At 35.5% G+C, this 13,876-nt stretch overlaps 1 protein-coding gene across 1 annotated transcript in view; it reads right to left on the bottom strand.

The window, feature by feature from the left end:
* The window catches only part of Vwc2l (von Willebrand factor C domain containing 2 like), a 152,668-nt gene that overhangs the window by 125,283 nt on the left and 13,509 nt on the right, over positions 1-13,876 (bottom strand). The window contains exon 2 of the mRNA XM_050154270.1: positions 5,712-5,841. Within this exon, the coding sequence (XP_050010227.1) occupies positions 5,712-5,841 (130 nt within the window). The remainder of the gene's footprint in view (positions 1-5,711; positions 5,842-13,876) is intronic.

The following is a 13,876-nucleotide window of genomic DNA, read 5'->3' on the forward strand; positions in this document are numbered from 1 at the left end:
TGCAATGCATAGAAATAATAAAAGTATTTACTTATATTTAAGCCTGATTAATAGTGAGTAGAGACTGATCATTGTTTATATTTTGGAGCATGATATTTATGACTTTCCACATAATTCTGTTATGTTTATGATTAGTATGAATTTACTGCATTAAAAATATTAGATCTCTTCTCCCTTTCTCTTCTAATTTCTGACCCCTACAAGTAACAATTGAATCCTTACATTCTCCTACTCCTCTTTCTCTGCTTCTCTTCCTCCATCTCCTCTCCTCCTCCCCTCTTCTTTTTCTCTGTGAGTATTTTTGCATGCACATGTATGTGTGGGTGTACAGAAATCAGAATTCTAGACTGTGTGTCTTCCTCAATCACTCTTCATCAAGCTTTTTGAGAGCAAGCCTTCCAATGAAGCTGCAATTAACCAATTCATTGGACTTGCTGGTCAGTGATCTGATTGTTTCTATCCCTTATGCCTGGATTTCAGATGTTCTTAGATTTTGAAATGGGTGCTGCAGATCCACGGGTCTTCGGGCTTGTATGGAAAGCATTTACCAGCTGAGCTATCTCTTTGGCTCTCATCATAACCATTCTACTGTATAACTAATATCAGGTGCCTTTCTATTCCCGTACAATTTAATGTACACTTAGTATATGCATCTCATTATAGATATATTATGCATTGCTGTGTTCTATTGTTTTAGATGGCCCAGGAAAATGTTAGTTTTTAAAGGCTGTGATGTATTTCACCACTTCACTGAAAGCAATAAGGCTTGGTTCCATCTTCTCAATCCTAAAATGCAGTGAAAATTTTGTGCATGAATATGGGACAAAATGCTCATTGTACAATAGTCAACTTTAAAAGACATGAAAATTTTCATAGAAAATGCTTTTCTTAAAAGTTGTCCAAAATTTTCTCAACATTTTTCTGAACATTTTTGTCAATGTGAAGTGTTGCCAATATTAGAATATTATCAATACAAAATTGGTATTCTGTTCTTATAATTTCTGATTCATTTTGGTTAAGCGCATTTCTCAATTTATTAGGAATTATTTTCTTCTGAGAAAATATTTATTAATTATTTTCTCATTTCTTACCCCATGGATTTGGTTTTTATTTCTTATTAATTTCAAGGAACTCTTTGTACATATTAGGGCTATCAGCAATTGTTCATGGTAAATTTTTAGAAGTGTTAGAGAATACAACAAGCTTCAACTTTTGTTTATATATAACCTGCCACTCTGGCACAGTTTTCCTTTCTCTTTGCCCTTCTGGTTAGCCTACTACCTGCCTGACTTTCATGAGCATTAAACAGGAAGAGCGTAGGAGTGCAGACTTAACTATTTCAGTAGGGTTTTTGTCAACTTTAGCTTAGTTAGGAGAGAGATGGAGCTGCTCACTCGACATGTATAGAGGGTTACGGGAGGGTCCTGGCTCTCCCAGATTTCATGAGGTAACTTCAGCGACACACATAATAACTGACAATAATCCAATGGAAAAATGTCTATAAAAATAAACTTAATGGCCGGGCGGTGGTGGTGCACGCCTTTAATCCCAGCACTCGGGAGGCAGAGGCAGGCGGATCTCTGTGAGTTCGAGACCAGCCTGGTCTACAAGAGCTAGTTCCAGGACAGGCTCCAAAACCACAGAGAAATCCTGTCTCGAAAAACCAAAAAAAAAAATAAACTTAATGGTGTTGGTGCTTTAGTGATAGAAATATTTATTAACTTCTCACATACTTCATTTGCAAAGCCATACTTTTGCCATCTATAAACATAGTTTCTAATAACTTAAATTATTAAAATGATTAGAAAACTCAAAAGTTGCATGAATGATTAAGAATAAGAAATTGCTAAAAATGTTACTTACCATTTAAAGAAACAATATACATTCTTGGTTATTGACCATATATGTTATGATCAGTTTCCAAATAAAATATTTATTCTACTCCCTAAGCCGAAACATTTTTGTTAGCAAATATTATACTAATACTAATTTGTTACTTATTTTTGCATATTATTAAGACAAATAAGCAGCTGAAGAGATGGCTCAGTGGTTAATAGGTTTGCTTGTTCTTCCAAAGGTCCTGAATTCAATTCCCAGCAACCACATGGTGGCTCACAATTATCTGTGATGAGATTTGGTGCCCTCTTTTGGCCTGCAGGCATACATGCAGGAAGAATACTGTTTACATAATAAATAAATAAAATTATTATTAGGTATTATTTTTAAAAAACAAATAAACAATTACCCCTGTAAAGTGTGCTCATTAGTTAGCATGGAAAGGTCTGTGGATAAAGGTATGTCAAAGTAACATAACATTATGACAGTTGGCAGAGTTTGAAAATGTCATGTTTTTTCAGGGGGGCCTTTGCTTCACCAGCTCTTGCAGGTGTGCAGAGCTCATGTGTCACCTGATATGATTATTATACACACCCTGTTTGGCCATTCATATCTTTCACTAATGTTGTTTTACCCTGATTACACCCACAGTTTTTCTTAGTGCTGAACTAAATTAGTAAGAATGAAGTCTTTTTGTGGCTTGCTTTTATTTATTCAGAACCACTAGACATCTTATTTGAGGTAACCTTCAAGACGAAGAAATTAAAAATTCTCCTTCATTCTTAACATAATCAGAGAAAAGTTCTAGAAGTTTCGTGCTACCAAATTCATATTTACAAATTATATTGAGACAAAGGAAGAGTATCATTGTTTATCTAGGGAAGAAATTAAATTGCATTTTATAAAATAAGAATTCTCAGTTTTGTAATAATTGTTCTCATTCTTTTTGGTAACAGTTGTCTCTCAATTACCAATATATTGTTTTCCTACTTTGTTGGCTTATGAATAATCTCAAAGCAAGGACTTTTGTATTACTTTTGTATTATTGATACTAAACTTTAAGGTTAAATATGATAGACCCGACCAATTTAAACATTTAGTTTCTATCTTTACTCCATCTTACTTTGGGCAAATTTTAACCAGGAAGCTGGAAAAATCAATCTTGTTACATGAAAGATTTGACTGTCAAGACAACACCAGCATTTATGTAAAATGAAAAAATTATTTGCCAAGTCACCAATATTTATAAAGATTTAAGAAAATACACAGAAGGTTAAGGGACTATGTATAAATTAGGATCTACTGCCTCTACCTGATCCACAGGGCATATTTTTAACTTGTGCTTTTACTTTAATCTAAGAAGATAAGAGACATTCTTTAATGTAATAGATTTCACTATAATGAATAAATTTATCATCTAATATAATAAGATCAGCTTACTATGTGCTAGAATTTTCAATACACTCCTATTTACAGTCTGTTATGATATTTATTTACCCTCCAGCTCTTCTACATATGTGCAATCTGTGATCCGCTTCTATTTCCTTAACTATGCTCAAGTGTGGGCACAGTTTGTTTCATTAATAAAATACAGGGTTCAGAGGCTCTTACTGGTCCTTCTGATCAACGCCTGTTGGCAGTTATCATACCTTCTATTTTGAGAATAATTGTCAAATTAATGACATTTGATAATAAAACATCTCTTAATATTATGTTATAGCAAGAGTTAGTATTCCTACTTATTTAAATCCAAATTCATTTCCCTTATTATTTTAAAAAGTAATAATTTCTTTGAAAGTACAAGATGAAGCAGAAATGGAGTCTGTAAACTATGCCAGGGACACAGCATCAGAAAACTTAATTAATACACTGTGTACTTAGCATGAACTCATCAGTTTTATGAATAGATGTCTCAAAGCTTGTTCAACACACATGTGCAAAGAGAGTTTTATTTGAAGAAAAAATTCTTATATATGTAAAATGCAAGCTAATCTTGAATAATGACATATTAAACATGGCTAGTTGAAATGGCCATCTGAGCATTTGGCTAGACATGAAGTCTAGATATTGTATAGGCTTGTGCTGGGTATCTGGGGTGATTTATTAGAAACATGCATTTATACTACATCCTAAATACATGGACTAGAATCTCTAATTCTGAGGGGATGCTGAGTGCATACTGTAAGCACTTGCTCTAAAAGCGGGGCAAAGTTAACAATTGCCACCTGGGGAAGAAAATATTCACAAGGACCTGTTTAGATGGTTACTTCCAAACCAAAAAAAAAAAAAAATTCTCCATTTAGAGACTTGTCAATCCCATTTTTAAAGATTGATTGGGTAGCTGAGCTTTCCTTCTTTTTATCCTTGGAGAAAATGAAAAATAACAAGTTCTCTTCTCCTTTAGACCAACCATTCATATACTCCATGACAGTTACTTTTCCCCTGAGCCTTCTCTTCTGGACAAATTATGCTAACTCCTTCAGTCTATCCTCCCAGGTCCTATTTTTTTTCAAACATTAAATCATCTTACTGTTCTTTCTTGTATCTTTTCCAGTTTCTTTAAACCTTTTCAGAAATATGAAGTTTTAAATTGTGTATCTTTGCATATAGAAGGCACGTTAGAACTTCAGGGGTGTATTTATTTCTGGTTCCTGAATCAGAAATGGTCACCATAAGTCAGCTGGATAAGAAAAAAATGAGAAGTCAAGTGAGCAGTTTAATAATGTAATGGACTTATATGATAAGAAACAGGAAAGCCTATGCCCGGAAAAACATCAGATGGGGTTATGATTAGTGTTTTGGGAAGATACCAAACCACAAAATTTATTTTGAAAACAATAGGAGTCACTTTTGGTTTGTCTTTAAATAACATTATGCTATTTTTAAACTAATTAACTCATTTGTTAAGGAAAAGATTAGTAGGTGAGTTAATGTAAATTGAAAATGTATGTATGTATGTATGTATGTATGTATGTATGTACCCTAAGAGATAGTCACGGATACTCATCCAAGAGCACATCAGTTCAGTTATAAACTAATAAGGGGGGCGACAACCACTTTCCCTTCCAAGTAGATGGGAATGTCCGTGGGGCATTTGTTGACTGTTAGCTAGAGAAGTATTTCCTGTCTTTTGGCAGAACATGACCAGGAGGAAGAGTGTGATTGTATAATCTTTGCTGATAGTGTCCTGGAAGATCATTGCTTTGCAATGTTTTCTCTAGGGCACTATGAAGATTTCAGACGACTAAAATATTGTAACTTTCTCAACTATTCCATTTTATAAGGGGAAAAAAATGAATCCATAATCTTAAATACAAGTCACTTCCGCATCTATAGCAATTTCTGTGACAACAGGGCCCTTCTATAACAAAAATCTTGGTTACACCCCCCACCTCCAACACATCAGTTTTAGACTTTCTTGTTTGAATTTAAGTACACTTATAATTCAATTTATATTCTTGGACATCTTAAACTTGAAGTTTTATTTATGTTCAAATCCAAATACCTGACATTTTCTCCACTTTTTTGTCTTAGGATGCACTATACACCGTGAAATTTAGAAAATGGTTTCACAGGTTCCAAAATAGTGAGAAATGCAATCAGTACAAAAGTTTGGTACTGTGTTATCTAAATAATATGGTCACAACAAAGCTAGCTTTCAAGAACTCCAAGTCCCCAGATGAGAAGCTACTCAATTCACCCATCCCTAGTACATTTTCACTTTAAGGTTTCAGAAAAACATAGATGCCAGTGCTGCCCATATTGAAAAGCCAGAAGCAGCTCTTAGAGGGCTCTTGCACTGAATGGCATGCCGGTGTGAAATATTGGTGCCTTGTCCTAACCCCGTCTCGAAAGCTAATGCAGGGCATTCTTACCATTTTTGCAGACAGGACAACACTGTTCTGGTTCATAGATTGGGTTGACACACTCAGGAACTGCGCAGTCTGCTACAACACAGTGAACTTCATTGCTGGGCTCACAGCGACACCATTCACATGGAGAGGGCTAGGAACAAATCTCAGATTAGCCCCTTTTCTCCTATGACTTAATGCTTGCACATTCATATGCTGTCAGAAGATAAGACATTAGTGTTCATATTGACTTTAATTCCATCCACCACTCATGTGTTCATTCTGTCCTCAAAGAAAGGCAACCTGTATACCTGAGTCAACATGAGGCACAGCTCAGGTCTCTGTAAATAATGAGTGAGTGGTTCTACACCACTGCCCAACTTTGCAGAGAAGTTTGGACAGCAAACTTGCCATTTGCTTTCCAGATTCACTAGCTGCTTTACCTTCCTCTGGGAAAGAAGATATTAGAACATATGAAATCAATTTTGCAATTGGTCGTTTTTGCTTCCTAAGAAAGGTAAGTTTCTGGAAATGAGAAAATGATAAATGCATATCCTGACCCTTCTTGTACACTTGTTCAAGGCAACTTAAGCTTACATGGCAGCTTTTCAGTGTGGATGCTATAAAAAATTTATTTGGGATCCAAACATCCAGATTTAGCCTCCTGGAATAGTTTTTGAGTACCTTACCCATGCTTGCTTGCTTTGAGAAATGAACTAAAATCAATTGACTTAAAAAGCCACCATTTAAACAAGAGTTAAAGACTCTAAAATGAAGGGGAAATAATTAAAATGATACAATGCTGAAAGGAATTTTCATCTTTACAGTACTTACGAGCCAAGAATGAATGGATTTTCAGTTTCTTTTCTATAAAATGCCAGTGACCCTTTCATCCTGTGTAGATCCTAGCTCTACACTTCAAGAATCTTAGGTTTTGACATTTAAGATGAAAGGTCTGCACTCTTAGAAGTCATACATTGTCCACACTTTTCTAAGCAAGCTATTTGCTCTCAGGAACTTCTGCCTCAAGCACGATGCTATAGTTCTATACCTACAAACTGATCTAATGGAACCCTCTTATACTCCTCTGGGGCTATTGTCCAAAATTCTCATCTATTCTTCCTTTCCTTGTAGACCAGGCTGGCCTTGAACTCACCGAGAACCGCCTTTTTCTGCCTCCGAAGTGCTGGGATTAAAGGCACATGCCACTACCACCTGGCCTGTTCCTGATTCTTTCAGAAGTAATTATCCAAGTAATTTGGGTAATCAATGTTCCCTTCTCAAATAGTTTGAGTAAGGTAAAACCAGTGCATTGCTTATTTTAAAAACTTATTTAATCTCCATTTTTTGTTTGAAGAATGATAGCCCACTCTAATTGTCTTATTCTTTAGATAAGAGGATTAATTAATAGAAGCTGTGATAAAATAATGCTATGTTTAAGTGTGACAGATTGGTTTATTGAAGATAACACACAAACTCTCTACCAGTTAAATTTATGCTTTGTAGAATAATCCATCACATTATCCCATGCTTTGTCATGAACTTGAATTCTATTGTTTATTACTATATTAAGAAATTGTATATTATCAGTTTTCTCATTTCTGTTATACTCCAAGAAAGGAATTTTTTAAATTATCATCTCCTAGATGACTGAATCAGTTGGCAGAGGTTTAGCAGTTTTCTAGGTCCCATGAATAAGCAAAGGGTAGAGATTTGAAAGTAGGGATGTGACCAAATTCCTTCCTGTTGTTTGACAACAAGAAACACCATCCATCGTGGCCTCATTTGAATAACTGATATCCCGTGATCTTCGTACTTGTTCACATAGACCAGGTCAAGAATAATTACCACTAACATTGGGGAATTGGTTTATGGAGGATATGTACTTCTTGTTGAGAAATTTACTAATTCCTGCAGTTACTATATGAAAGTTATTGTGGGAATTTATCAGTGAAAATATGAGCTGTAATATTAGGGGGCATTTATTTAGTCCTATGGCTTATGTTAGAGAAGATTTGGTATCCTTACATTTTGAAGTCTGGAATTATTCTTGGTGGAGTCTTAGAGGAACTAACAAAGACAGACAGCAATACATGGTGGATATGTGTGCAGAGGCCTGCTTTGGAATCCCAAAAAATGCTCTTAGGGAGAACTGATATGGAATGATTGGTGATGAAAGCATGCTGGAGATTTTGAAAGGGTGTTGAGAAATAAAACAAATTAAGAAGACAAAATTATCTTCCTAATTTTCAGTATCTCATAGTTATCCTTGAACTTGGCTTATTTATGCTCTACGGTTTTCTCTTTCTGGCCATAAATCTTTAATAGTCATGTTAATTCTTTTTTTATTGTATTAATTTGTTCTTTCAAATTATCTTTCCTTGAGACCTTATCCCATAATTCCCTTCCATATCCATCTTCTGGACTCAATGTGGCTAGCATGTGTATCCCAGTCCAGCCTGGCATGTCCACTCTCTCATCTGCCTTCACTTACCCAGTTTTCAGACTGTATCCCAAACAGTCTGAGGAGTCCTGCCTACATCCTCCTTCTCCTTTATTTTTTCAAGCATTAAACTCCTGGCTCTCAGCATTAGGTCAAATTCAACCCACTGACCTCCTAGTGAGGCCCATTCCTGACCTTGCCAGCCTTGACAAGTCTTACTGGCTTTGATGACATTGCTGTTCTCTTTCTCAATTTGACATCTCTATGACCTCTGTCTTCCTTTGCATTTTTGAACAGAACTTTTTAGACAGTGGAAAGTTAGTAGAAGCAACCACTTAGCTTCTCTGGTATTAAGTTCCGATTTTTCAAAGCCCGCCCACCTTATAGTGTAAAACTGCAAGGTTTGGTATTTGTGATAAAGCTTCCCATCTTAAGCACCGAGCTGGTACCAATTTCCCTTTATTGGATCCTTCAACGCAAAAACTACAGATTAAACCTAAAAATGCTCCCATAAAATCAAAGATTAAGGAATAAAGCTGTCTTTGGAGGAACAGAGAGTGCTGAAATAAGCAGACGGGAAAATAGTCTTACTAGTTTTTCTGCCTTTTTCAAAATAAGAACACGTGGAGCTCTGTGGTTTTGTGAGCCAGAGATTAGGGGAGGCAGATGATGAAGTGACACCATTCTAACATTTTAATTCTCCTTTTGAAGAAATCTCCCAAACTGCTTCACTTCTAAGCAATATTTTAACAACATTGTAATATTTGATACATTTATATTTTCATAAAAATATATGTAGTTATGATTAGAGCTAATGTTTATTTGCTAAAGTTCATATTAAGTGGCATAAGTACAATATGCATCTTATAAATCTATTCCATCTCTAACTATGTGGCTTGTGATGGCGAATGTGGAACTATAAGCAGGGACTCTAGAGATGACCTGCAATTCCCATTGTCGCTGAATACATTGCATCTGTGACAAGTGCTGCCCCAGCTGGCCCTAGATTACAAACGCCTCATTCCCGAACTCACATATGAGAATCATTCGATGAATATGATTGGATAAAGTAGCCAGTGACTTAAGTATTGGTTTAGGTAACTAGAAGGTAAACTTTCTTCCTTGGTAGTAGAATGGGAAACATGGGAAGACATGTCTGGTTAAAAATGGTTAGCTCCCAGAGACCTCGTATCTGAAATTGAGCTGCAAAGTCACCATGATCTGAAAATGTTGGAGAAAAGAGATGGATTGGAATCCTGGAAACAGTGTCATGGATACTTGTGACATTTTAAATTGGTAATAGCCTGGGAACCAGAAACTTAAGTTACTGGAATAACAAAATAATTTTAGAAAATTGTCAAATATTTTCTTTCTGAGAATGTAGGAGTTAATATGATCATCCCTAAGTGTTAAGGTCCGATAACATGAATATGGTTTTACATACCATTTGGTTAAAACTGTACATGTGTTTATAGAAAATGTACAATTGTTTTGCCTGAGACATATTCTCTCACATCTGAGGAAAGTCTGGATATGAGAAATATATGACAATCAAGTCATCAGGACTTAGGGGTGTCTGTCGATGACATTGTTTCAAATATCCAGGAAGAAATACTCACTGTCAGTAAGGCTTGCCATACAAATTTCAATCAGAAAGTTACAAGAAGCAGATGGGCAACCTCATATTTTCTGTCACCTATGGTGTCTGTTTAAAATTCACCTTTCGTTCATGAAATTATTTTACTGGTTTTTGAATATTTTTCATGTTTTCTTGTCTATTGCTTTCATACATTTTAAGTTACTAATAATACATTTTGTTTGGCTCTGAATCCTCAGTATCTACAAGATGTCTTAGCATAACAATAAATATTTAACAAAATCTGCAACCATTTGTGCAGAATCTGAGTTTTCTCATACGCTGAGCCACACCTCTAGCAGCTTTGTCTGTGCTCATCATGTGTGGAAAGAGTTTTGACTCAATGGGATGTTCACATTTTATTTAAATATCATAAAGCACACTTTGAGGGAATAGATTCCTGACTATGAGTCATGAAATAACTATTTGGGTTCCAGTATTCTGTCTCTGAACATAAACTCACTCTGTAGAAGTAATTTTAAGTTTATAACATTCATTGTGCTGATCACAGGTAAGTCAAACCACAAGCAGTTCATCTACTAACTTATCTAGCAGCAGACGATTACAGACTTTTACTGCATTAGAAAATACTGTGCTAACTAAATTTAAGGCATGAGTATATATAGTGGAATTACTTAAAGGACTGAGAAAAAGTTAGTCAGACCTGTAATATGTGCCCAGATGAATGGTGCACGTTTATCACGTTAATTTTAGTAAATTGTAAAATACATTTTTAGCAAAAAGTCCTGATTTGAAACATGCTTTTTTTTTTTTTAAAGAAGAGCAAAACACCTCCTGAGTGTTCTGAGAAATAAAAACTTGATTCCAAGAAAGGTCTCTGAGAATGCTGTTAGAAGCTGATGAGTGAATGCAGACACGGGTGGGATAGATTCTAGAGGCCAAGCTTCGTTGCAATCACTAAATCAGTGACTTTCTTTCTGATCGAGTGATATCAAGCTCCATGCAGTCAGGGTTGCTGCATTTCTTTGATCATGAGCAAAAGTTCAAGGAAATATAGCTCAACTCCCTTTTACAAAGCAATCCATTCGAACAACTATTTAAAAATCTAATCCCAACAAATGAGAAGCGTTGCTTCGCGAAGCACTCTTCTTTTGGAGATAATTTATGGCATAAATTTTATCAGTTTATGGAACAAGTCTCATTACATCCAGTCTGGGTGAGAAATTTGAAAGACTCTATTTCAAATTTGCTGATGCTTGTCAGGAATTTCACTGTTCACTTCATTAAAATATACATTAGCTTACAAAGTGCAGGAGCAGAGTAGAGTAGTTGGCATCCCTGGCCGTTCCTGTCGATGGTGATCGGAGTGCAGGAGATGCCACCAAATAATCAGCAGACCTGATGAGTTTCAACCAAAACTCAGAATCATGTGAAAGATGACCCACAGCATCTGATTAAAATTCTCATTTGTGTTTCTGATCTAATGATCTTCTGATGACCCCTCCAGTGAGCTGCCTGCCCTATTGACTAGTTTTGGGAACACTGAGGTTGAAACTCATCAAATTGCAGAGATTCAGTTGGAATATCTTTAAGAATATTAATACTTCTGAAGCAAATGAAAAACCTGGTACAAATCTGCATATCTATATCTATATATCTATATCTATTTATGCCTATATATAATCTATCTGTATATCCATTTATCTATGTACATTTATACATAGCTATATCTAGATTATATATATATATATATATACATACATACATAAAATCTACCTATATACCTGCATCTATATCTATAGCTACACATATCTCTCCATCTCTCTGTGTGTTCAACAGCAAATGTGTACGCATGTATCATTTGAATGATGGATTAAGTAACACTAGTTTTGGATCTTTTGAAGGAGTGTTTGATTTGAAAATGTATTATAGGATATTATCGCTTATGTGCTTATAAAAACTCCTTACAATTTTGCTGAAAATAAAAGCATTTTATAAAAATGGTTGTGAAAAGTCTCTTGCTTATGCATTAATAATAAACCGGACAGCTAATAAACTATAATTTTGAAATGTGAAAATTCAAAACACTGTTTGCTTACTACAAGTAGCTATCAGCATGTATTATATCATGTAAAGTGTATAAAGTCACGACACTAGAAATGATCCATCTATCCTGCTCTTTATGAGTGACAAGCAAAAGTTAAGATTTAAACAGGTATATTTTGACATTTTTTTTTTTTATTTTATTGAGAATAAGAAAAAAAAGTTTCCGCCTCCTCCCAGCCTCCCATTTCCCTCCCCCTCCCCCACTCTTCTAACCAAGTTTTCTCAGAATAATTACTGATATGATTAAAAATGGAGAACTAAATTTCATTTTAATTTAATCTGAGCTTGAGGAAAATGTAAAAAGATCAGAAAATACATGAAAGGCCAATCTGAAAGTTTTAGTTATCAAGGACAAAGAAGTTACTTTGTTTTGAAAAGTTCAGCATTATAATATGATGGTAAGATTATTTTAAATGTATATTGTTTCCTTGAAAGGGTTTCTTCTGATAAATAGTAAACATTTTGGCATGTTTTAAAATATTTTATAATTTTTATAATATGATCAATGTATTTTTGTCATATTTACATACCCATTTCTTTTCCTACCCTAGCAGATCCACCCCAGCTTCTCCCCGACAACTTGCTGTCATTAGTTTTAATAAAAAAAGTTGCTGATAAACTCCAATTGTGACATATTTCATGTTGTCTTGATACCGCCTATTTTAATAAGTGATGTGTAGAACAGATACATTTTTAAGCTCTCAAGAAATTCCATGACCAAAATTCAGCTTTTCCCAAAGGGAATAAGTTCCAGAAAAACAGAACAAATATAGGCAAGGAGTGTCAGCAAATGCCCTCTTCAGTTGAACTCAGGTGTGTTTTCTGTCCCACCGATACCTGTGAAGGACTCTAGAAGGTGACATCAGGTGTCCCTTCCCTACAAGCTAGGGGGAAGCTGCATTTGGTACAAGAAGATGCCACGACAATGTTCCTGGGAACATGTTCGTCAGAGCCTGGTCCTGAGGATGCCCCATGGACCACACATTTATGCCTCAGGGAAAATATACACAAGTGCATAACTTCAAAATGTTCCTGATGGCACTGGAAAAAAACAGACTGCTGACATCAGCTGATGAGTAGTCTTTGGCAGGAACATTAAAAAAAATCCCACAAATCACAACTCCAGAGAACTTGGACAAAAATGAGGACACTAAAGGAGACATGCATGGATCTAATCTCCAGGGAAAGTAGAAAAAGACAAGATCTCCTGAGTGAATTGGGAGAATGAGAACCTTGGGGGAGGGGTGAAGGGGAGGGGAGAGGCAAGGAGGGGAGCAGAGAACAATGTAGAGCTCAATAAAAGTCAAAAAAAATAATTCAAAGTAGTTATGTGAGAAAATGAGGTCATGAGAATTCTATACTCGAAGAGTCATATAAGAAACAAATAGCACCAGTATAATTTTACAGAAATCATGGAAAGGAAGTAATGCCGCAAAGGAGAGAGCACGAGAATACAGGCAGCTAGCATTGCATGGCTGGGAAAGAGACCATGTTCTTCTTCAGAGTCTACGAGATGGGACAAGTGCACATGTCGCACTAGGAAAGAAATAGAGAACACTTCCTAAGAACTCTGTGCCAGTGTCTCAGTTTTCTTGAGGCAAAAGTATTTTAAAAATTGAGTTATTTTCTTCCTTTTTAATTTGGCAATAACATTGTATGTGGATGTGCTCTGGAAAGAAGTAATTAAAAGTTAATTATATTAAGTGCTTTATAATTGTTAATACCAAAATATATCATGGTTCCAATTGAAAGGTCAAACAACTTCCTCCTGAACTTTATAGTTTATTACTTCATAGTTAGCTCATAGCTTACCCGGTTCTAAAACAAATATATTGGGATGGTTTAGGGGTAATAAAACCAAAGTATATTTTAATTAACGAGTTTCCTGACAGTCTTCCATGTGTTAGCATGTGACTCGGTACTTGTGCTGTTGTTTGTGCTGTCTGCGGTGGGAAAGGTTGTATGATAATGACGGAAGAGGACTTCTGGAAGAGAAGTTCTGCCATCAACTTCCCTGGTGTTTACCTTCATCAAATCAACCTT

The sequence above is a fragment of the Alexandromys fortis genome, unplaced genomic scaffold (assembly GCF_014885135.2).
Source record: "Alexandromys fortis isolate MF-2015 unplaced genomic scaffold, M_Fortis_MF-2015_v1.1 scaffold_40, whole genome shotgun sequence".
Taxonomy (NCBI): Eukaryota; Metazoa; Chordata; class Mammalia; order Rodentia; family Cricetidae; genus Alexandromys; species Alexandromys fortis.